The 26400-nt window shown below is 42.2% G+C and overlaps 1 protein-coding gene across 1 annotated transcript in view; it reads right to left on the bottom strand.

Moving 5' to 3' along the window:
- Positions 1-8641: 8641 nt before the first annotated feature.
- The window catches only part of tmem123 (transmembrane protein 123), a 31300-nt gene continuing 13541 nt past the window's right edge, over positions 8642-26400 (bottom strand). Inside the window, exons 2-4 of the mRNA XM_072578230.1 lie at positions 17938-18117; positions 13744-13897; positions 8642-10017 (exon numbers count right to left, since the gene is read on the bottom strand). Coding sequence (XP_072434331.1) covers positions 9993-10017; positions 13744-13897; positions 17938-18117 — 359 coding nt within the window. The 3' untranslated portion in view covers positions 8642-9992. The remainder of the gene's footprint in view (positions 10018-13743; positions 13898-17937; positions 18118-26400) is intronic.

Genomic DNA, 26400 nt, shown 5'->3' with positions numbered 1-26400 from the left:
ATGTTGAAAATAAAGCTCACAAGATATGGTAGCACTGCTACCTCATGGTCCCAGGTTTGATTCCAACCTCAGGCAACTGCCTGTGTTGAGTTCGCACATTCTCCCCGTGTCTGCATGGGTTTTCTCCGGGTGCTCCGATTTCCTCCCACAGTCCAAAGATGTGCAGGTCAGGTGAATTGGCCATGCTAAATTGTCCATAGTGATAGGTGCATTCGTCAGAGGGAAATGGGAGGGTCAGTGTGGACTTGTTGGGCCGAAGGGCCTGTTTCCACACTGTAGGGAATCTAATCTAATCTAAAAATCACACAACAGCAGGTTATTGTCCAACAGGTTTATTTGGAAGCGCTAGCTTTCAGACCACTGCTCCTTCATCAGGTGGTTGTGAAGGAGCAGCGCTCTGAAAGCTAGTGCTTCCAATTAAACCTGTTGGACTATAACCTGGTGTTGTGTGATTTTTAACTTTGTACACCCCAGTCCAACACCAGCATCTCCAAATCATGACTACCAAAACATAAATGTTTTGTCTGTAAATGGCATCTTAACTTATTTGATAACATCGCAGTGTTTGTCAATTATTCACTGCACATTCAGGTGCGGGACAAGTTTCTGTCCATGAAACTCTAAAGGCAACTTAGCTCTCGTTACACTGTCTCTGAAAGGTTCTTGCTTCTTTTTCTTTGGGGTCAGACAGATATAGCAGAGAAATTGCCTCTTTTGAAAGAAACATATTCATTACTACTTAGAATCTAAGATTTAAATGAATGGCTTAACTAAAACAAATTTCAAAAATATTCACTTTAAAGTCCTTGCTAACTTGTAAACGTGTTCAGGTAAACAGACCAATTCACCGGCCATTTCAATTGCACTTCTTTTTACTGCAAGTGCAACTCCTTGCTGGAAATATGACATGCGATTATTGAGCATGCTCAGACGAATGTCTGGCGCTGTGGATGAGCAAGCAGACTGTATAACCGAGCACATCGTCCTTTTGCGGCACATGCATGTTGACGAACATCAGCAGATATCGCCTTCAAATATAAACAAGAGGCTCTGGTGGAATTCGGAAGCACACATGTAGTCGCGACGCTCAGGTAAAATAGTAGCGCTTCCTGAATTTTGCGACACACTTTTCACCTTGCTGCAGCACACCAGCTGAAAAGTGCTGAGAGGGAAAGGTAGGAAAGTGGAATTGAGAAATATCAGATTAACCATTTCATAACAGAGCAGACTTAATAAAACCAATAGCCTACTTCAGCTCCCACATCTTATGGTCTTATGAAAAGGGGTAATAATAAATTTTACAAAAATAAATATGTCCTATAACAAGTGTTGAGGAAGATATACAAATCAGTTAAGTTGCAACACAAGCTTAATGAGGCTATAAAAACAAATGAAACACATGGATTTACTGTTGGAGGGTCAGAAAAGTAGGAAAGTTATGTAAAAGTTATCAAACTTTAATTAGGTTAGACATTGAATTGTTGTGGTAAAATTGTGATTTTAACCCTACTGCGAATCCTCTTGTAAGGATGCCTGCCTTGAAGAAGTTTTCCTCCTCTCTCTACAAGAATCTCAGGGAGTCCCTCTCCCACTGCAACTCCCAGGTCATTTCCTCTGCTCTGAAGCTCTTCAACCATGTTGTGAAACAAACTCGGTATCACAGCCACATTTGCTTCCTCAGTGCATGCCTCCGTAACCAACTCATCCCACACGGACTCCAGATCACCTTTAAACCAGCAGAGTTTGGACCCGAACAGGACAAACAGTACAGACTACAGATTCAAAAACACCAGCAACAGTTCTCCTTCAAGATCCTCCACTCCACGCTTGCAGCAATGCGCCGTCACCTAACCTCTCTACAGTCAGCCCTGCCTCAGCTGAGGGCCACACTCTCTCAGAATTGCAAAGGACCCACTCTGTACTACATCCTCAGGAGAATTCATACTCTCAACAAACAGTATTTCAATTCCATCTCAAACATCAAAAACTGTAAGTACAACAAACTTTTATCCACCCACCTCCATAACCAGCGCTCTTCAAACATTCCAGAAGATTCCCCTGGCCTCGGAAACGCCATTAGCCATGCGGCTGACGCAGCTACCACCTCCACGCCGAGTGATGATGTCACTTCCACCCACATCATGGCCACTCCCACAGCCACTTCCGGCCCTCACATCATCGCTGATGCCACACACTCAGTGACTTCCCCTACTGCCATGGTCACCACCACTTCCGCCCCCACCAGCGCCACTCACCTGCATTCTGCTGACACGCCCCCCACAGACCCCACTGTCACTATCCCCACCCCCCAGAACCCCGAGGGGAACACTACCCCTGCTCATGCCTCCACCCCCATTCCCCCCACCATCACACCCACTCCAGGTACTGGCTCCGACCCCACTCCCAGCTCCACACCTGCACCAGATCCCAGCTCCCGGCCCTGCCGAGTTTTCACCATCCCTCCAGACCTCCCCCTCACTGAGGACGAACGATCAGTCCTCAGCAAAGGACTCACCTTCATCCCCCTCCGTCCACGCATCAATGAATTTAATACACGACGTGACATCGAACAATTCTTCCGTCACCTCCGCCTCCGAGCTTACTTTCACAATCAGGATTCCCGCCCACCTTCCGAGGACCCCTTCGCCCACCTCCAACACACTGCATCCACCTGGACACCCCGCGCTGGCCTATTACCTGCCCTCGACCTCTTCATTTCCAACTGCCGCCGGGACATTAACCGCCTCAACCTGTCGTCCCCCCTCCCCCACTCCAACCTCTCACCCTCACAACGCGCAGCCCTCCAATCCCTCTGCTCCAATCCCAACCTCACCATCAAGTCAGCGGATAAAGGGGGTGCAGTGGTAGTCTGGCGCACTGACCTCTACACCGCTGAAGCCAAACGCCAACTCGAGGACACCTCTTCCTACTGCTCCCTCGACCATGACCCCACCCCCCATCACCAAACCATCATCTCCCAGACCATACAGAACCTCATCACCTCAGGAGATCTCCCACCCACAGCTTCCAACCTCATAGTCCGGGAACCCCGCACTGCCCGGTTCTACCTCCTTCCCAAGATCCACAAGCCTGACCACCCTGGCCGACCCATTGTCTCAGCATGCTCCTGCCCCACTGAACTCATCTCTACCTACCTTGACACTGTCCTATCCCCCCTAGTCCAGGAACTCCCCACATACGTTCGAGACACCACCCACGCCCTCCACCTCCTCCAAGATTTCCGTTTCCCTGGCCCCCAACGCCTTATCTTCACCATGGATATCCAATCCCTCTACACCTCCATTTGCCATGACCAAGGCCTCCAAGCCCTCCGTTTTTTCCTCTCCAGACGTCCCCAACAGTACCCTTCCACTGACACTCTCATTCGTTTGGCCGAACTGTTCCTCACCCTTAACAATTTCTCCTTTGAATCCTCCCACTTCCTCCAGACCAAAGGTGTAGCCATGGGCACACGTATGGACCCCAGCTATGCCTGTCTCTTTGTTGGCTATGTAGAACAGTTGATCTTCCGTAATTACATCAGCACCACTCCCCACCTCTTCCTCCGCTACATTGATGACTGCATTGGCGCCACCTCGTGCTCCCGTGAGGAGGTTGAGCAATTCATCAACTTCACCAACACATTCCACCCTGACCTTAAATTTACCTGGACTATCTCTGACACCTCGCTCCCCTTCCTGGACCTCTCCATCTCCATTAGTGACGACCGACTTGACACTGACATTTTTTACAAACCCACTGACTCCCATAGCTACCTGGATTACACCTCTTCCCACCCTATCTCTTGCAAAAATGCCATCCCGTATTCCCAATTTCTCCGCCTCCGCCGTATCTGCTCCCAGGAGGACAAGTTCCACCATAGGACACACCAGATGGCCTCCTTCTTTAGAGACCACAATTTCCCTTCCCACGTGGTTAAAGATGCCCTCCAACGCATCTCGTCCACATCCCGCACCTCCGCCCTCAGACCCCACCCCCCCAACTGTAAAAGGACAGAACGCCCCTGGTGCTCACCTTCCACCCTACAAACCTTCGCATCAACCAAATCATCCACCGACATTTCCGCCACCTCCAAAAAGACCCCACCACCAGGGATATATTTCCCTCCCCACCCCTTTCCGCCTTCCGCAAAGACCGTTCCCTCCGTGACTACCTGGTCAGGTCCACACCCCCCTACGACCCACCCTCCCATTCTGGCACTTTCCCCTGCCACCGCAGGAACTGTAAAACCTGTGCCCACACCTCCTCCCTCACCTCTATCCAAGGCCCTAAAGGAGCCTTCCACATCCATCAAAGTTTCACCTGCACATCCACCAATATCATTTATTGTATCCGTTGCTCCCGATGTGGTCTCCTCTACATTGGGGAGACTGGGCGCCTCCTAGCAGAGCGCTTTAGGGAACATCTCCGAGACACCCGCACCAATCAACCAAACCGCCCTGTGGCCCAACATTTCAACTCCCCCTCCCACTCTGCCGAGGACATGGAGGTCCTGGGCCTCCTTCACCGCCGCTCCCTCACCACCCGACGCCTGGAGGAAGAACGCCTCATCTTCCGCCTCGGAACACTTCAACCCCAGGGCATCAATGTGGACTTCAACAGCTTCCTCATTTCCCCTTCCCCCACCTCATCCTAGTTTCAAACTTCCAGCTCAGTTACTGTCTCCTTGACTTGTCCTACCTGCCTATCTCCTTTTCCACCTATCCACTCCACCCTCTCCTCCTTGACCTATCACCTTCATCTCCTCCCCCACTCACCCATTGTACTCTATGCTACTCTCTCCCCACCCCCACCCTCCTCTAGCTTATCTCTCCATGCTTCAGGCTCACTGCCTTTATTCCTGATGAAGGGCTTTTGCCCGAAACGTTGATTTCGCTGCTCGTTGGATGCTGCCTGAACTGCTGTGCTCTTCCAGCACCACTAATCCAGTATTGAATTGTTGTGTACAGCTTTGGCTACCACGTAAAAATAGTGTAAGATTTAGAAGGATGACACCAAAAGTGAGTTTATAATCAGAAGCAAATTAACAGGTTCATTCTCTTTTCAAAAAGAGGCTGAAGGCTTATCTATTAGAGGTTGTTAAACTTGTGGATTCGATAGCATAGGCAAGTATCTTCTCACTGAAGGACAGGAGTAAAACTAGAGTTTATAATTATGGTACTCACCACAAAATCAAATAGGAAATTTGAAAAAAACTCCTTTATCCACAGAGTGGACAAGGTAATGATGTGAAGGGGGATAATATGGATACATTTAATGGGTAGTTAGATATTGGTGGAGAAATGAATAAAGGCAATGAATGAGGAAAGTTAGGAAGAAGTTCAAGTGGTGGATAAGTGTTGCGTGGTTGGAGCTTAAGTGCTTTATCTAGTAATATGGATCAATTTCCAAACCAAGAAAATCCACATTGTGAATAAATCTACCACCAAATGTGTGATTGCTTTATTACTGTTTTGAATCACAAATGCCATTTAGAAGGGTGTATAGAATTCTAAATGTATTTAGAATGTTGAAAATGGGCATTAAAGGAACAGGTGTGTCTTTTGTGTAAACTGCTCCCTTTCTTAGACAAATTTCTTTTTTATAATGACTTTATGCAACATGGATGTTTTCAGTGGATTTTGGAATACTTTTAGTAAATAATTTTTCACTTTATTCAGTATATAAGACCATCTAAAGTTCAGACCTGGATAATTTTGCTAGCTTTGAAAATTTGCCATCCTAACTGTTTTTAAAAATATATTCATTCATGAGATATGGGCATCACTGTTAAGACCAGCATTAATTATTCACCACAATTTGCCACTACAAAGGAACAAGGAAATGGCAGAAGAGTTGAATACGTACTTTGGATCGGTCTTCACTGGGGAAGACAAGCAATTTCCCAGATGTAGTAGTGGCTGAAGGACCAAAGGTAATGGATGAACTGAGGGGAATTTATATTAGACAGGAAATGGTGTTGGATAGACTGTTAGGTCTATCCCAGGGTACTTAAGGAGGTGGCTCTAGAAATCGTGGACACATTGGAAAATGATTACCAATGCTCCCGTGATTTAGGATCAGCTCCTGTGGATTGGAGGGTTGCCCACTTTTCAAGAAAGGAGAGAGAGAGAAAAAAAAAGAGGAAATTATAGACCGGTCAGCCTGACGTCAGAAGTGGGAAAGATGCTGGAGTCAGTTATAAAAGATGAAATTACGACTCATTTGGATAGCAGTAACAGGATAGGTCAGAGTCATGAAGGGAAAATCATGCTTGACTAATCTTCTGGACTTTTTTAAGGATGTAACTATGAAGATGGACAAGGGAGAATTATTGTGTATTGGACTTTTAGAGAGCCCTTGATAAAGACCTACATCGGGGGTTAGTGAGCAAAATTAGAGCACATGGTATTGGGGGCAAAATACTGACTTGGATTGAAAATTGGCTGGCTGATAGGAAGTAAAGAGTAGTAATAAACGGGTCCCTTTAGGAATGACAGGCAGTGACCAGTGGGATACCACAAAGGTTCAGTGCTAGGACCGCAGCTGTTTACAATATACATGAACGATAGAAGGTGAAGGTATTAAAAGTAATATTAGCAAATTTGCTGATGACACAAAGCTGGGTGGCAGGCTGAAATGTGAGGATGTTATGAAAATACAGGGTGACTTGGACAGGCTGGGTGAGTGGATGGATACATGGCAGATGCAGTTCAATGTGGACAAATGTGTGGTTATCCACTTTGGTGGCAAGAACAGGAAGGCAGATTACTATCTAAATGGAGTCAAGTTAGGTAAAGGGGAAGTATAATGAGATCTGGGTGTTCTTGTACATCAGTCAATGAAAGCAAGCATGCAGGTACAGCAGGCAGTGAAGAAAGCTAATGGTATGCTGGCCTTCATAACAAGAGGAATTGAGTATAGGAGCAAAGAGGTCCTTCTGCAGCTGTACAGGGCCCTGGTAAGACCGCACCTGGAGTATTGTGTGCACTTTTGGTCTCCAAATTTGAGGAAGGACATTCTGGCTATTAAGGGAGTGCAGCGTAGGTTCACGAAGTCAATTCCCAGAATGGCGGGACTATCATATGTTGAAAGACTGGAGTGACTGGGCTTGTATGCATGAGTTTAGAAGGATGAGAGGGGATCTGATTGAGATGTATAAGATTATTAAAGGATTGGACACTCTAGAGGCAGGAAGCAGGTTTCTGCTGATGGGTGAGTGCAGAACAGAGGATACAGTTTAAAATAAGGGGTAGGTCATTTAGAACAGAGTTGAGGAGAAACTTCTTCACCCAGAGAGCGGTGGGTGTATGGAATGCTCTGCCCCAGAAGGCAGTGGAGGCCAAGTCTCTGGATACTTTCAAGAAAGAGATAGATAGAGCTCTTAAGGATAGTGGAATCAAGGGTTATAGGGATAAGGCAGGAACAGGATACTGATTGTGAATGATCATAATGAATGGTGGTGCTGGCTCAAAGGGCTGAGTGGCCTACTCCCGCACCTATTGTCTATTGTCAAAGCTGTTCAGAGGACAAAGACTACCATAACATCTCTTGGAAAGAAAAATATCTTTTATATTGAACAAATACATATATTGTCACTCATTTTATTTTTTTTGAAGCACTGTAACATAAGTTAGTGTTGTCGACTGTTAATTACCAACCAATTAAAAATGAGATTTGGATACCCCGACTTCAGATTAGCTTTTAAAAAAACTTTAACCTCAACACTTACTTTATTCAAATGCAAGTTTTTTTAAACATTTGTTGTCAAGATGAAAGCATTAAGTATTTTAAATGTTTTCCTTTGGTTACTAATTAGTAGGTTTTAAAATAAATAAATCAAAAATCATACTGAGGATATCACCACTAGCTGGCAAGCCTGGTATTTATTCCCCATCTGTAATTGCTGAGGTGGTGGTAGAGTGTATGTGAGGTGTACACACAGCATTTTCTATTAAAATTAAACTCTATGGTCATAACCACACTTGAAGTTCAAAACTTCCTACAGATAACATTGATTTAAGTAATTTTATCTGAAAATATTTCCAGCTCTGCTTTGTGAAAATCCACAGTACATCCCTGCTACTTCTGTAGTTTGGCCAGATTTTCTCACCTACGGTTTCTTTTTCTCATCTGAATGGCTACCTGCTAATCAAATGTATGGAGAGAATCTTAAAAATATGCAGGTTGACAGCCAGTCAGAAAATGGAGCAGTTAACGATCTATCAATCTATAAGGGAACATAAGATCAGCACACTCTTCAGCCCCTCAAGCCTGTCACCTAACTCCATGTACCTGCCTTTGGCCCATAACAAAACTTATCTTCATCAGACTGAAAATTAACAACTGATTTAGCATCATGGGAGGAAATTCAAAATGTGTATCACCTTTTCTGTGTAGAAGTGCTCCCTAACATCTCTCCTGAATGTGACATTTAGGGCAAAAAAAACAATGCTCAGAACTGCCAATGCTAGAATTGGTGTCATTGGCATTGTTTACACTGGCACCAAAATGGTCACAAGGTAGACTCTACCATGCAATCTCAGCACCATGGCAAGCTAGAAAGGGTATGGTGTTTGAAACATGGCAAATTCTGTGTAATAACACAATAGAGTTAAAGAAGGCAGCCTTGAAATCAATAAAGGATCAATAAAACTTTTTAATTATTTTCACAGTCATTTTTATAAAAGTGCTTTGATTGTATAATACTTTGAGGTTGCTTGCTGATAGTGATTATAGCACCTCAGCTCACACAAGGCTCACTTAAATCTGTTGATTCCTTGTGGCAACAACACCTGCTTTTAGAAGCAGCTGAGTAAAAATACGTAAATCCAAGTTGTGTTCGTACAACGCAGTAAAAGTTTGGTCTAAAATGTTTACTGTCTTGAAACTGCAAAATATATGACATTATCCATTCATATTTATGTATGTTCATCCCAATTTGTAGATAATCCTTTTTTTTGTAAGAGTAATCTGATTCAAAATGGCTGGAATCAAGTCATTAGGAATATACATTACTAAAATAAATTTTAACAAGTTCTGTACAGGTTCTAAATAATGCAATTTTGCAACTTCAACAGTGCAAGAAACAGAGAAGGCAGCTTACACAGAAAATATTTAAACTATTATAATTTCTAACAACACACTTGCTCAAAAGAGCTCAAAGAGAATGCTTTATATGTTGCATAGTTGATAGTTTAAATAAAAACCTTTATTTTGAAACAGTGGGAATAGTTTAACACCCATCTGCCTTCTAAAAACTCAGTACAGAAAACAAAATTATTTTTAAACAAGTTAAAATTAATTTTTAAGCAATGAAACAAACAAAAACCCAGTAAAACATAGTTGAGAAACTAGAAATTATAACTGGTGTCTTTCACAAGAAATCCTTCAATATATTTTAAGTGTAGACATGACCAGTAAAATATTAAAGGAATGTTATTAAAAATCTTACGCAGTAAAATCAACAGTCATAAAACAGAAGTAATTTATTCATGTGCAGGTACAACTTAGATAGAGTTTCTCTCTGCACAAAGTTCTGTTGACATTCTGATTGCTATATATAGAGTGAACATTGGAGACAATGGCCTTGAATAAAAAAAACTAAAGCTTTGGTTTTGGACATTTCAGCCAAATGAGAAAACCTAAAGCTTGAAGGGAAACAAGAAGGTCGTCTTTGTACCAATTAGATTATATCCAAAGCAATCCATACTTTGTGCTTTCATAGTCATGACTACAACTTCAAAGTCACTAGATAACTAGTTAAGCTTAAGAGGCACTTGCAGATTTTAAAATTATATCTCATGTTTTGAAATCTAAAAACATTAATCCAATGCAACAATGCTCTTGGGTAGAAACTTTTATGGAAAAAGACAGTAATTTAATATGCAAAAATCTGAACAGACATTTTAATGAAAAGACAAATCGTGCTATCATAGATTCCAATTCATGGAAAAAGCAATGCTATCCCTTGGAGTTTTCATATTTGATGCTTAGATTATTGCCTCAGTTTCTTCACTGGAATATATAAAAAATAGTTAGTGCTTTTTAAATTATGAAGTAAACCACATTTTGAAGTAAATGTAAATTAAAACCAACAAATGAAAAAATCCACAAAGAACAAAGATTGAGGATGCTGGACACCTGAAACAAAAATGTTACTGGAGAACCTCACCAGGCCTGGCAGCATCTGTAGAGAGAGGACAGTCATTGGTTTGAGTCCAATGATTCTCCATCTACTAGATTCCAAACAATGACTCTGCTTTCTCTTCTCAGATGCTGCCAGGTTCTGCTGAGATGCTCCAGAAATTTCTGTTTTCCTTTAAGAAATCTAAGTAGTTCTGGATAAGTTCAGAAACACATTTTATGATGAGTGAGTCCTGAAATCTTGACAATGGATACAATCCTAAGGTCCCTGACTTAAGTTACCAATTCATAGGCTTTCTGCCAGACATAACTGCAGATGTTAAATGTAGTCATTCATATTTAGGCAAGATTATGAAGAGTGTATGAATAATGAACTATCATTCAGTCCATTTTCAGTCATTGACATCTGAACCCTACTAGAAAATTCTAGATGCCAGAAATGTAGCAAAGCCTGGGTGTTAAGGGAATGAACAAAATGAAAAAAGCCTTCTTACTTGATGAGATTAAATTACAAGTTTGAAATAAAAGAAATTCTGAACAAGTTATGTTTTTCTTCTCTGCAAATGCTGCAGCAATTTTTCTTCTTCATTTAGAGGGACTACACCATCAAATAGATTCAGAGATGGAAACACCAGAGGCAAGAGGTCAGACTCAAATAAAGTTTAACTTCTTTAAAACATAAAAAGTATAGTATTTGAAAAGGTAAGTCATTGACTCTATGGCAGTCACTAATTAAGGAAAACAATGATACCATTATTCATAAGCATCCTTCACATCAGCAAAATGATCTAATCACAACATACCTCACTGAACCTGTATGTCAAGAAATACAGTAAGATGGTGATATTTGTATTTAATCTGCATGTTGGTAAATTCAGCTTTGAAATTTCATTCCCCATTGTTGAAACTGACAGGAACAAACTACAGCAGATGCTGGAAACTACTGAAAACAATGAATGCTCGAGCCCTCAGTGGGTCAGATAGCATCCACGGAGAAAGAGCAAGCTAACATTGAGTCCAGATGACTATTTATCAGAGCTGAAACTCTCTTCATTTAGACTCTAAACATTAGCTTGAAACTGGCAGATTTTTTTCTTTAAAAAAGTTCTGTGATTTACATAAGGTTACATTCTCAAGTGAACTTGAGCAATAGGTTCACTTGAGAATGTAACTTTATAAAGTTGAGATTTATGAAAGAACTGAAACCAACATGGTCGTTCTTAAAGATGAGACTTAACCAACAATCCAGGTCTTTTTCAACGTATAATTTCAGTTACATCACACTGTAAACTTTTACTATAAAAGCTGTGTCTTGTGGTTTTATACTTCACAACCACCTGATGAAGGAGGTGCACTCCGAAAGCTTGTGCTTCCAAATAAACTGTTGGACTATAACCTGGTGTTGTGAGATTTTTAACTTTGTACACTGGCACCTCCAAATCTAGAAACACTGAATGGCCTGAAGGTGGATAAATCACCTGGACCAGATGGACTATACCCCAGAGTTCTAAGGGAGATAGCTGAAGAGGTAGTGGAGGCATCAGTGGTGATCTTTCAGGAATCACTAGACTGGAAAATCGCTAATGTGACATCTCTGTGTGAAAAGGGAGTAAGGCAAAAGATGGAAAATTACTGACCGATCCTGGAATCCACTATGAAGGATGAGATTTCTGAATACTTGAAAGTGTATGGTAAAAAATAAGGCAAAGTCAGCTTGGTTTTATCAAGAGGAGGCCATGCCTGACAAATCTGCTAGAATTTGTGGAAGTAACAAGCAGGTTAGACCAATGAGAGTCAACAGATGTATCCACCTTCAAGAAGGCCTTTGACAAGGTGCCACACAGAAGGCTAGTGAGTAAAATAAGGGCCCATGGTGTCAGAGGAAAGGTGCTAGAATGGATAGAAGCTTGGGTGTCTGGCAGAAAGCAGAGTGGAGATAAAAGGGTCCTTCTCAGGATGGCAGCCGGTGCCAAAAGTGGTGTTCTATAAAGCTCAGTGTTGGGACCACAACTTTTCACTTTATACATTAATGATCTAGATGAAATAACAGAGAATTCTGGCTACTTTTGCGACAACATAAAGATAGATAAAGGGACAGGTAATACTGAGGGGGCAGGGAGGCTGCAGAAGGATTTGTATAGTTGGGAGAGTGATCAAAGAAGTGGCAGATGGAGGACAACGTGGGAAAGTGTGAGGTCATGCACCTTTGTAGGAAGAATAGAGGGGCATGGACTATTTTCTAAATGGGGAGAAAATTCAGAAGTCTAAAGTGCAAAGAGACTTGGGAGTTTGAGTCGAGGATTCTCTCAAGGCAAACTTTCAGGTCAAGTCAGTAGTTAGGAAGGCAAATGCAATAATGGCATTTATTTTGAGGGGACTTGAATATAAAAGCAAGGATGTACTTCTGAGTCTCTACAAGGCCACATCAACTCAGAGGTGTACTGCATGGAAACAGACCCTTCGGACCAACCCGTCCATCAGATATCCCAATCCAATCTAGTCCCACCTGCCAGCACTTGGCCCATATCCCTCCATACCCTTCTTATTCATATACCCATCCAGATGCCTTTTAAATGTTGCAATTGTACCAGCCTTCACCACTTCCTCTGGCAGCTCATTCCATACACGTATCTGCGTGAAAACGTTGCCTCTTCGGTCTCTTTCTTCTTACCATAAACCTATGCCCTCTAGTTCTGGACACCCCCACCCCAGGAAACAGACTTTGTCTATTCACCCTATCCACGCCCCTAATGATTTTATAAACCTCTATAAGGTCACCCCTCAGCCTCCGACGCTCCAGGGAAAACAGCCCCAGCCTATTCAACCTCTCCCTATAGCTCAAATTCTCCAACTCTGGCAACATCCTTGTAAATCTTTTCTGAACCCTTTCAAGTTTCACAACATCATTCCCATAGGAAGAGAACAGAATTGCACGCAATATTCAAACAGTGATTGGAGTATTGTGTGCAGTTTTGGGCCCAATATCTCAGGAAGGATGTACTGGCCCCATAGTATGTTCAGAGGACGTTCACAAGAATAATTCCAGGAATGAAAAACTTAACATATGAGGAATGTTTGAGGACTTGATGGAATTTTGAAGAATGGGGGGATCTAATTGAACATACAGAATACAGAATGTCCTGAACAGAGTAGATGTTGGGAAGATGTTTCCGTCAGTAGGAGAGACTAGGACCCGAGGGGATAGCCTTGGAGTAAAGGGAAGACCTTTTAGAATGGTGAGTCTATGGAATTCGTGCCACAGAAGGCTGCGGAGGCCAGGTCAATGAGTATATTTAAGACTGAGATAGATAGGTTCTTGAGCATCAAGGGGATCAAGGGCTATGGGGAGAAAGCAGGAGAATGGGGTTGAGCAACTTATCAGCTATGACTGAATGGTGGGGCAGACTTGATGGGCTAAATAGCCTTTGTCTTATGCTTATGGTCTTATAGTTCACAGACCAGTGATTGAACCTGCAGCTTAAATCATATACTCACTTATTGTGTTATTGAGTTATCTTAAGGTTGGAATTTTTAACAACGCGAAGGAAGAAATCTTTAACAGCGCTATTTGTATTATACATGATATGGATTTCTTACATGGTTCTGTACCGAGTGCCACTTCTGGAAATGCAAAATCTTCGTCCAAGGTAGAAAACAGCTATGACAGCCAAAGCCAACACAATACCGCCTGTAAAGCTTCCAATATCAAAATGTGAAACAATGGACAAGGCAGTCGTAGTAATATCAGTACCTGAGAAAGCAACAGAGTAATAGCAATAGTAAGAAGGATGTTTAATAGAAACTGGCTGTGCATCTTTTTGAATAAATTGTTTTTTTATATGGCTGATCATAAAGCCAAAACTGAAGCAGTGACTCGGATCAATAAATTCAGCTTTCACAAGACATCGAGATTGTAAAGAAATGGTATGGTAAGGATTTTTAATTGTTATCATTTGAAAGGGCTCATATTATCTTAAGCCCCTAATTATTATACAAGGGCAAATATTGGCCCAGATTACAGGTTGTACAGTTCCTATTTCTAGCACTAACAAGCCTGTCATGCTCCATAATAGGGAGGGAGGGGTAAAAACGTACACACATTCCCACCTGAAATTGTACCACCCAACATATTGGAGATGGGCAGAAAAAAAGGCTACCATCAATTCCTGAATCAAATGCTTTGTATGAGAATACATGGGTTGGTACCTGGGATTTCGATGTTGTGGCCATTTCAGAGACATGGCTAGAGGAGGAACAGGAATGCAGATTCCAGGATTTAGATGTTTCAGCAAGAACCGAGTGTGTGTGCGTGCGTGTGGGGGAGGGGTGTAGCGTTGTTAATCAAGGGTAGCATTATAGCAGCTGACATAACATCTGAGGACTCATCCACTGAGGTAGTTTGGGCCGAGGTTAGAAACAGGAAAGGTGAGGTCTCCCTGTTTGGAGTTTTCTATGGGCCTCCGAATTGTTCCAGCGAAGTAGAGGAATCGAAAGCAAAGATGATTCTTGATAGGAGCGAGAGTAACAGGATAGTTGTTATGGGAGACTTTAACTTCCCCAATATTGACTGGGAATACTATAGTTCAAGTACTTTAGATGGGTCAGTTTTTGTTCAATGTGTGCAGGAGGGTTTTCTGACACAGTATGTAGACAGGCCAACAAGGGGCAATGCCATATTGGTACTGGGGAATGAACCCGGCCAGGTGTTTGATTTGGAGGTAGGTAAGCACTTTGGCGATAGTGACCATAATTTGATTATGTTTACAATAGCAATGGGCAGAGATAGGTATATACCACAGGAAAAGAGGTATAACTGGGGAAAGGCAATTATGATGTGATTAGGCAAGATTTAGGATGCATTAGATGGGGAAGGAAACTGCTGGGGATGGACACACTTTAAATGTGGAGCTTATTCAAGGAACAGCTACTGTGGGTCCTTGATAAGTAAATACCTATCAGGCAGGGAGGTAGTTGTCAACAAAGAGTCATGGTTTACTAAAGAACTGGAAACTCTTGTTCAGAGGAAGGAGGCTTATAGGAAGATGAGGCATAAAGTCTCAGTTAGGGGGCTTGAGAGTTAAGTTAGCCAGAAAAGATCTAAAGAGGGCTAAGAAAAGCCAGGAGGGGACATGAGAAGTTGTTGGCGGATAGGATCAAGGAAAACCCTAAGGCTTTCTATAGGTATATCAGAATGACTAAAGTAAGATTAGGGCCAATTAGTGGAAAGTCGTGTGTGGAATCTGAGGACATAGGAGAAACGCTTAGTGAATACTTTTCATCAGTATTCACATTGACCTTTCCAATGTTAGTGAGAATACGGAGATACAGGCTACAAGATTAGATGGGATGGAGGATGACAAAGAGGAGTTTTTAGCAATTTTGGAAGATCTTAAAATAGATTAGACCCCTGGGCTGGATGGGATTCTCTGGGAAGCCAGGGAGGAGATGGCAGAGCCTTTGGCTTTGATCGTTGTGTCATCATTGTCAACAGGAGTAGTGCCAGAAGACTGGAGGACAGCAAATGTTGTTCCCTTGTTTAAGAAGGGGAGTCGGGACAATGCTTGTAATTACAGGCCAGTGAGCCTTACTTTGGTTTTGGGCAAGATGTTGGAAAAGCTTATGAGATAGGATTTCTAATCATCTGGAAAGGAATAATTTGATTAGGGACAGTCAACAAGGTTTTGTGAAAGGTAGGTCATGCCTCACTAACCTTATTGAGTTCTTTGAGAAGATGACAAAACAGGTGGATGAAGGTAAAGCGGTTGGTGTGGTGTATGTGGACTTCAGTAAGGAGTTTGATAAGGTTCCACATGGTAAGCTACTGCACAAAATACAGAATTTCTGGATTGAAGGTGAATTAGTGGTTTGGATCAGAAATTGGCTAGCTGAATGATGATAGAGGGTGGTGACTGATGGGAAATATTCATCCTGGAATTCAGTTTCTGCAAGGATCTGTTTTGGGGCCACTGCTGTTTGTCATTTTTATAAATGATCTGCAGGTGGGTGTAGAAGGATGGGTTAGTAAATTTGCAGATGACACTAATGTAGGCAGAGCTGTGGATAGTGCCGAAGGATGTTGTGGGTTACAGAGGGACATAGATAAGATGCAGAGCTGGGCTGAGAAGTGGCAAATGGAGTTTAATGTGGAAAAGTGAGGTAGTTTACTTCAGAAGAAGTAACAGGAATGCAGAGTACTGGGCTAATGGTAAAATTCTTGGCAGTGTAGATGAACTGAGAGATCTCGGTGTCTAGGTGCATAAATTCATGAAAGTTGCCACCCAGGTTGATAGGGTTCTGAAGGCGGCATATGGGGAATTGGTGTTTATTGGGAGGGGGATTGAGTTTTGGAGCCACGAGGTCATGCTTCAGCCGTACAAGACATTGGTAAGGCTGCACCTGGAGTATTGCGTGCAGTTCGGGTCACCACATTATAGGAAGTATCTGTAAGCTTTGAAAATGGTTCAGAGGAGATTTACCAGGATGGTGCCTGGTATGAGGAAAGGCTGAGGGAACTGAGGCTGTTTTTGTTGGAGAAGGAGGAGGTTGAGAGGTGACTTAAATTGAGACGTATAAGATAATCAGAGGGTTAGAAAGGGTGGACAGCGAGTCACTTTTCCTCAGATGGTGAAGCTAACATGATGGGGCATAGCTTTAAATTGAGGGGTGATAGATTTAGGACAGATAGCAGGGGTAGTTTCTTTACTCAGAGTAGTAGGGTCATGGAACGGCCTGCCTGCAAAAGTAGAATAGTGCTGGAAAAGCACAGAAGGTCAGGCAGCATCCGAGGAGCAGGAAAAATCGATGTTTCGGGCAAAAGCCCTTCATCAGTTTCCTGATGGACTTTTGCCCGAACCATCAATTTTCCTGCTCCTCGGATGCTGCCTGACCTTCTGTGCTTTTCCAGCACCACTCTAATCTAGACTGATCTCCAGCATCTGCAGTCCTCACTTTTGTCTGCCTGCAAGAGGAGTAGACTTGCCGATGTTAAGGGCATTTAAATGGGCATTGGACATACATATGGATAATAATGGAACGATGTAGGTTATATGGGCATCCGATTAATTTCACAGGTCGGCGCAACATTGAGGGTCAAAGGGCCTGTACTGTGCTGTAACATTCTATGTCTATGTTCTAAATAACTGAACCAATGAAGTCCACATTTCAAGGCTGGTTTGGTAAGGAAAACAAGGCAGTAAGGAGACTGCCACTGGGCTTCAGCCAACAATAAACTTTTTCTGAATGAGAGGCTGGATCATTCTTCTCAAACCTCCATTTGAAACAAATCAGATCCATGCTGCTATCACTCCCACCCTTTCCCTGGACTCCAATCTTTCTACCCATGTCCATTCTCTTCCCATGTTGGCCTCTAATAACATAGGACCAATCTTCTTTCAATCATCTCATGCAGAATGTTCTTACTTGTCTGTCTGACAGAAATGAAAATGGTGCCCCATTCACACTGCCCTTGCACCGCTACTTCACTGAGCACAGCAAATTGCCTGGATCAAGATCTATATTTATCACTGTCTCAATTCAACCTTGCTACTTCATCTGCTGTCACATACACATCCACACAGCAGGTTTAAAAATTAAGTTTTTCACTTTCACTCCACTCTTTATTCAACAATTCCCTTGCAATATTTCAGCTGTTAACAAAACAATATCCAAGGAATCATTTCTTACAAACCAAACAAAATGGCAAAAAAATCCAAAAATTTTAACATAATCAATTTTGTCTAATTAGAATGTAGCTCCAAACTTTCCTCTTTAATCCTCTTTAAAGATACATACTTGTACTATTAGCAGAAGCTGCTGTGGTAGTAGTTTCCGTGCTACTCCAAGATTTGGTGGTTGCTGTTCTACCGATTGGAAGCACAGTAGTCACAGCAATTTCTGTTTTGCTGGTTGTTTGTGTAGGAGCTGTATAGTTTGGAGATTCAGTGGATAGATGCACAGTTGTGTTAGAAGTAGCTGCCAGCAAAAAAAAAAATCAATGGGTCATTATTGGATGATGCAAAGATATCCTTTATGCATTACAGAAAATACACATTAATACAATACAGATTAAAAGCTGACCCAAAGCCAAAATATTAAATATTGCAAAGTAATTGTGCCTGGAAAACTAGAAAAGTAACCCATTTAAAGACTGCTTAGTGGTTACAAAATGTCCTTCTTGGATTTGAACCTCATTGACAACAGATTTCTGCCTAAGTACAAGTCAGATTTCTGGCAGTTTAGAAATGGATAGTAATTTGTTGCTTTTTTTCCATTTAATGAACTATCAATTGTTATTTGTTTCTATCGTTTCCCCAGATAAAGTGGGAGAATGAAAGAGAAGAAGAAGGAAAAACAAAGCAGTGAGCAAAACTGAATTTTTTTCATGAAATGAAGAATGATAATAGAATCCTGACATTGTGGAAACAGGCCCTCTGGCCCAACATGTCCACATCAACCCTCCGAAGAGTAACCCACCCAAACTCATCCCCCTACCCTATATTTACCCACAACCAACACTGCCCTGAACACTATGGGCAATTTAGCATGGCCTATTCACCTAAACTGCACATTGTTGGATTGTGGGAGGAAACCGGAGCATCCGGAGCAAACCCACACAGACACAGGGAGAATGTGTAAACTCCACACACACACACACACTGAAATAGTGAAAAGGTTTAAAAAAATATATAATTAAATATTGCTCTGCGAGTTATTTTATGGCATAGTTGTGAGCTTCTAGCTGTAGATAAAATCACAAGAACACAAAACTATTAGTTAAAGAATACAAGAGACTATTTGTTGTAGGAACTAACTTATCTGCAAGATAGTGAAGGAATGATAATGATAATGCTCACAACTAAACAAAGAGGTTGTTTATTAATTGAACATCTAAGCATCCTGATAAGCCAAATGGTTCATCTTAGCAAATCCTGGGGGGGAGGGACCTATCCAGTCTTTCCCCCCCCCCCATCTCGAACACCCTTTTTTTCTCTGTCTGCATCTCTATGTCTGAAGGGACAGTTTATAAAATTAGTTTTTACTAGTACATTCATATGCAGATGGTTCATTATTATTTACCACATCTACAGTCTATCTGCAATAAATATTAATTTTTATGATGTACAGAAACCTGGTCCATGCTGTCATCCAAATACAGGCAAACTGGGAAATTCTCAAAAATCTTTAACTTTATGATAACTATGGGAATAGTGGGCAAAGGTGAGGACAGCAGATGGGAGAGGTTAGAGTTGGGAGTTGGCTGTGCTGGAAAAGCACAGCAGGTCAGGCAGCATCCAAGGAGCAGGAAAATCAATGCTTCGGGCAAAAGCCCTTCATCAGGAATCTTCCAGTGCACTCAGTGAGGCATAACAATTTTGTTCCAAATGCTACATGAATTTCAGAAAAGATCCATTAATTTTGTCTGTTTTCCATTTATTCATATTTGCTGCTGCTTTCCTATGTTTGTGCACTCTTCTTCATGTCCCACTTTGCGGTTCATCTAAATAGCTGCCTTGCTTGCATTGCTACCATAAGCGTTTGCTTTGTAAGCTCAAAATTTCCCCTCTCTCAAATCCTTCCTACATAAATTAATTTAAAATCCTCACTATAGCATTAGTTCTTTGATTTGCCAATACAAATGAACAGTCTCACCAGGACAGCTGCTTTTGACCACAGGGGATAGATTTAAGGTAAGAGAGGGAAAGTTTAAATGAGGTGTGCAAGGCAAGTTTTTTTTAAACAGTGGTAAGTGCCTGGAAAGTGGGCAGACAGCAATGTTTAAGACACATTTAGACAGATAGATGAACAGGCAGGGAACAGAGGGATATAGACCATGTGCTGGCAGACGGGATTAGTTTAGAATAACATCATGTTTGGCGCAGACATGTTGGACGGAAAACCCTGTTCCTGTGCTGTACAGTTCTATGTTCTTGTGCTAGAGTTAGAGAACAGAAACCCATTCCTTCCATACCAAACAGTATCTATCCCTGCTAATAATAATGTCTTACCAGCTTTTCAAATTATAAAATAGAAAAGCCCTCAGCATCTGCCATGTGGAAGAGCAAGGTCCTGTGTCACAGGATTGCTTGCATTTGCTTAACCCAAGCAGAGAGGGAGGATCTGTAAACCTGACTGTCTACCTTTCTACTGTTGTGTCTCATTTTCTGATGGTGACATGAAGGCAAAATTGATTGGCGATTCGCCCAGCATTGGCAGGATGATGCCATTAAAATGGTCTTAATTGCCCACTTAAGGTTCTCCACTAATGGCAGAATAGGAGTTGGGCCTTCTGGCCCAGATATAATTCTAATGTAACTGGAGAGGTGACAGAGTTGAAGTATGGTAAGAAATGCCCTTTGCACCTTCATGTTTGTCATCAGGGAGTGCAGAAAATTCTACTCATGAACAGCAATAGAAACAGACTGATGCTCAATACTAACATGGCTTTCAGTAACAGGTAGTTTGCCAATGGTCAGTTGAGGAGGGAGATTGTCAGAGGTTGTGTTTTCCAATGTCAATTATGTATTGATGGCCAGTTCCACCAAAGTTAAGGGGGAGTGGGCAGGGAATGAAAAAACAACGAGAACATCTAGTCAGGATCAAGGAACAACTGTAGGACTCATACGGTAAAGCAGTCATTTCTTTAAAGGAATTCCCTTCCCCAGATGCTGGCGCATTGGCAAGACCAAATACAGCAAAGGGTGACAAAACAGACAATAAGGACAACAAATAGCAACTATGAAAATAAACTTAAAAAGGGTAGGAAAATGAGCACCAAAAGTTTTTACAATTACATACTGAAAGAGAGAGTAGTCAGGAGCAATGTGGATCTTTAGAAAGCTAATAACAGTGATGTAGTCAATGGAAATAGGGAAATGGTGGACATGCTGAATAATTACAGCACATCAGCGTTTACAGTAAGGAACTGATTTTTCTGACAATTGACAATGGTTTCATGGTCATCATCAGTGTTTTAATTCCAGATTTTTTTTTGTTGAATTCAAATTGCACTATCTGCTGTGATGGGATTTGAACTTGGATCCTCAAAACATTAACTGGGGCTCTGGATTAACGGTCTAGTGACAGATGAGGAAAATTTGCTTCCCCTTCTGGGATAGTCTAGGATAAGAGGGCACAATCTCAGAATATGGGCTTGTACATTTGAGTGAAATATAGACAAATTTCTTTTCTCAAAAGGATAGTGAACCTTTGGAATTCTTCAGCCAATTTGATTCACTTCCATGATTTCAGGAAATAGTTGGAGACACTGGATCTACAAAGGCTATAGGCCCTGACTTTCCAAAACTAGTACTGAAGACTTGTGCTGCAGAACTTGCCACTCCATAGCTGTTCCAGTACAGTTATAATGCTGGCATCCACCTGATAATGTGGAAAATTGAAGGGGTATGTTCTGTACATCAGAACAACAAATCCAACCGCCCATCAATCTACACTTGATCAGTAAAGTGATGGAAGGTATCAAAGATGTTATTCACGCCACATCCATAAGCATCCACTCTCAGATCGATGTTCAGCAGAAGTAATTCGTATAATCCACAAGACACTGCAGAAATTCAACAAAGATCAATAAACAGCACCTTTCAACCCCACAACCACTTCTATCCAAGGTATAAGCAGACACATTGGAGCACCACCAACTCCAAGTTCCCTCCAACCCACACACAATCCTGAGATTTCCTTCATTCCTTAATGGTCACTGGGTCACAATCCTGGAATTTCCTCCCTGAGGGTCCACCTAGAGCAGATTGACTGCAGTGGTTCAAGGTAGCAGCTCACCACCATCTTCTCAAAGGACAACTGATTTGGGCAATAAATGCTGACCAGCCTGTGTTGCCCACGTCCAGTGAGTGAATTAAAAAAAAAAGAGATGGATGTTGACATTGGGTCAGTAAATATATTCACAGTTCAGATAAGCAGAATTTTAAATCAACAAATCAAGAATTATGAGGAACAGGCAAGAAAGTGTAGTTGAGGATTATTAAATCAATCATGATCTCATTGAATAGCAGGGCAGATTAAATGGGCCAAATGGTCTGGTTCTGCCTTAACTTCTTATGGTCTTAAGAAATCAGTATGCCAGATATCCGCAGGAAATTAATATTGCACTAGGGGCAAAATACACCTAAAATTAATAATAAGAATAAAGAAAACAATGGCACTTAGTTCCTCAAATATAACATGTGATTTTGTGAAGAAAATGCAAAGAAATCATTAACGACATGTCTTCCACCCGTATATAAAACTGACCTTCTTGATTTCATATTGGCCCCTCCTTTTTCCTTAATTTCATTTGTAAAACCGACCTTTCCCCAATTTAGAATGCATACTTCTGGTGCACCCTTGACTTTTTCCATAAACATTGAAAGAAAGAGTAGGAGTAGGCCAGTTAGTCTTTCAAGCATACTTTGCCATTCAACATGGTCATAGCTGACCCTCGATGTGATCAGATTCCCACTCTCTCTCTTAGAAACCTTTGGCCTCTAGAAATCTATTTCTTTCTTAAAACTATTAGGTGGCTTATCCCCAAGCATTCTGCCTTTCCAAATACTCTCCCATTCAAAAGCCTCAAGTGAACCGAGCTCCCCAGTCCCTTCAGGCCATATGTTCCAGAGCTTAATGGCAAATGTGCAAATTGCATTTTGGGATAGGAAATCAGGGCAGGACTTGAGGATCTAAAATCTGAATACAGGCTGAGGTAATCAGATGTTGTCAAGAACAACCACTTAACTAACTAGCTTTTACTAACTTAGGTGGCAATAAAATGGCTTCTCAATGCAAATAATATGACAAATGGCTTCTAGGCTGCAAATTGACAATTCTGCTAAAAGCTGCATTAAGTGGCTTTAAACCTGCATAACTGACTAACTACAGTCTGCCTCAACAAAGATTAGCAGAAAATGCTTCCTTTACATCATAGAAATAACTAGACTAGATAAGACACTACTGGCCATCCTGACTGACCTTCAAGTGCAGTTGCAAAGACTCAGTTCATAAGATAAGGGTGACTTGAGTGTTGGAAAACAAAAGTTGGTTTCCAGGAAATATCATTGGACTGAGTTGCTGTCAATAAAACTATTAGTGAAAAAGATGGTGACATCTTGCAAATCGTCCAGATTACAGAGGAGGAAGTGCTGGATGTCTTGAAACGGTTAAAGGTGGATAAATCCCCAGGGCCTGATCAGGTGTATCTGAGAACTCTGCGGGAAGCTAGAGAAGTGATTGCTGGGCCTCTTGTTGAGATATTTGTATAATCGATAGTCACAGGTGAGGTGCCAGAAGACTGGAGGTTGGCAAACGTGGTGGTACCACTGTTTAAGGAGGGCGATAAAGACAAGCCAGGGAACTATAGACCGGTGAGCCTGACCTCAGTGGCGAGCAAGTTGTTGGAGGGAATCCTGAGGGACAGGATGTACATGTATTTGGAAAGGCAAGGACTGATTAGGGATAGTCAACATGGCTTTATGCGTGGGAAATCATGTCTCACAAACTTGATTGAGTTTTTTGAAGAAGTAACAAAGAAGATTGAGGGCAGAGAAGTAGATGTGATCTATATGGACTTCAGTAAGGCATCCGACAAGGTTAGATCTCACGGAATACAGAACTGGCTCTAAGGTAGAAGACAGAGGGTGGTGGTGGAGGGTTGTTTTTCAGACTGGAGGCCTGTGACCAGTGGAGTGCCACAAGGATCGGTGCTGGTTCCTCTACTTTTTGTCATTTACATAAATGATTCGGATGTGAGCATAAGAGGTACAGTTAGTAAGTTTGCAAATGGCACCAAAATTGGAGGTGTAGTGGACAGTGAAGAGGGTTACCTTAGATTACAACAGGATCTGGACCAGATGGGCCAATGGGCTGAGAAGTGGCAGATGGAGTTTAATTCAGATAAGTGTGAGGTGCTACATTTTGGGAAAGCAAATCTTAGCAGGACTTATACATTTAATGGTAAGGTCCTAGGGAGAGTTGCTGAACAAAGAGACATTGGAGTACAGGTTCACAGCTCCTTGAAAGTGGAATCGCAGGTAGATAGGATAGTGAAGGAGGAGTTTGGTATGCATTCCTTTATTGGTCAGAGTATTGAGTACAGGAATTGGGAGGTCATGTTGCAGCTGTACAGGAGATTGGTTAGGCCACTGTTGGAATATTGCATGTAAGTCTGGTCTCCTTCCTATCGGAAAGATGTTGTGAAACTTGAAAGGGTTCAGAAAAGATTTACAAAGATGTTGCCAGGGTTCGAGGATCTGAGCTACAGGGAGAGGCTGAACAGGCTGGGGTAGTTTTCCCTGGAGCGTCTGAGGCTGAGGGGTGACCTTATAGAAGTTTACAAAATCATGAGGGGCATGGATAGGATAAATAGACAAAGTCTTTTCCCTGGGGTTGGGGAGTCCAGAACGAGAGGGCATAGGTTTAGGGTGAGAGGGGAAAGATATAAAAGAGACCGAAGAGGCAACTTTTTCATGCAGAGGGTGGTACGTGTATGGAATAAGCTGCCAGAGGATGTGGTGGAGGCTGGTACAATTGCAACATTTAACAGGCATTTGGATGGGTATATGAATAGGAAAGGGTTTGGAGGGATATGGGCCGGGAGCTGGCAGGTGGGACTAGTTTGGGTTGGGATATCTGGTGGGCCTGGATGGGTTGGACCGAAGGGTCTGTTTCCATGCTGTACATCTCTAGGACTCTAATTGATTGGTAATTGTCTGAATGTACTGTACGATTATGGCCTGTAACTTTCTTTAAGAAAAGTGTAAAAACATTTGTTTTAAGCCATGAGCGCAGCTCCTGGAAGGAGCATGGAGGTTAAACACTTTCGTGTTTTTGGACGATCTGTGCCCAGCCATATGAAAAATAATGCGTGGAGTCTTAAACGACCAGACCGATCGATAATGTTTATTGACTGATTGCTGAACCAAGAGTCACAGCCGGGGGGTTGCTGTGATGCGGATCCGGTATAGACAGATTGTGAACAGTGGTGTAAGAGCCTTGAGTCCCCCACTATTGAGTGTTGAGGAATCAGCCGACCACACGTGAGGGATTTTCCGCGTTTGGTTTTCCTCGCATTCAAGTCGCGGTTGACTTGACCCTTCGCTGTCTATCGTCTCAGTCCTGGTAAGAATTCTCTTAAAAAGAGCAGGGTCGGGGACTCCCACGAACAGGTCGAGGACCTGTGGATCTGAAACAGAGTCGGGAACTCTTAAAAAAAAAAGAGGGGTCGGGGACCCAGATTCGATCGGATTGTTGTTATCTAAATTGATTCCCAAATTGTTCTGTGAAAGACGAAGTAAGGAAGTATCGCGATGCACTATAATGAGACTAAAGAGGGTTTTGGAAAGTTGAGAAGGGTTTGCAGAAGTAATTAATTTTGTTGTGTGTTGACGGGTTGTTAAACAGTAAAGGTCTTAAGTCAGGATTATGAAAGGAAGGTTGTTTAAGATAGGCAATAATATAGACAAGATGGGAGATCCATCTTCTTCATTGGTGGAACTATGTGAGAAGTATCCGGAAAAGTCTGAAAGCCTGCAAAAGCCTTCTGGTGCCTTAAATAAGACATTGAGTGAAGAGCAGTGGCCATTGGATGGCCCTAAAAAGTATTCAGTTGGCTAAATCAGCCCAACAATTGATTTGGCAACGAAGCCTGAGCTCTAAAACAACAGAATTGATTGGACTGTGGTGACAATTCTGTTGTGAAAGCCACAAAGAATCGGTTTTGCACTCATGGCAGGATATTGCCACCAAACTGGGAAATGAATTAACTAATGATTGTACCATGAAATCTATTGAGGTCCTCAAAAATGAATGTGCTCGAGTCAAACCTACCACCCAGGTAAATAGTGCAGTGAAGAAGGCATATGGCGTACTGGCTTTTATTGGTAGAGGAATTGAGTTCCGGAGTCCTGAGGTCATGCTGCAGTTGTATAAGACTCTGGTGCGGCCGCATCTGGAATACTGTGTGCAGTTTTGGTCGCCATACTATAGGAAGGATGTGGAGGCACTGGAACGGGTACAGAGGAAGTTTACCAGGATGTTGCCTGGTATGGTAGGAAGATCCTATGAGGAAAGGCTGAGGCACTTGGGGTTGTTTTCATTGGAGAAAAGAAGGTTTAGGGGTGACTTGATAGAGGTGTACAAGATGATTAGGGGGTTAGATAGGGTTGACAGTGAGAACCTTTTTCCACGTATGGAGTCAGCTATTACAAGGGGGCATAGCTTTAAATTAAGGGGTGGTAGATATAGGACTGA

The sequence above is a fragment of the Chiloscyllium punctatum genome, chromosome 9 (assembly GCF_047496795.1).
Source record: "Chiloscyllium punctatum isolate Juve2018m chromosome 9, sChiPun1.3, whole genome shotgun sequence".
Taxonomy (NCBI): domain Eukaryota; kingdom Metazoa; phylum Chordata; class Chondrichthyes; order Orectolobiformes; family Hemiscylliidae; genus Chiloscyllium; species Chiloscyllium punctatum.
Note: the sequence above shows the minus strand (reverse complement) of the source record. Positions and strands in the feature narration are given on the sequence as shown.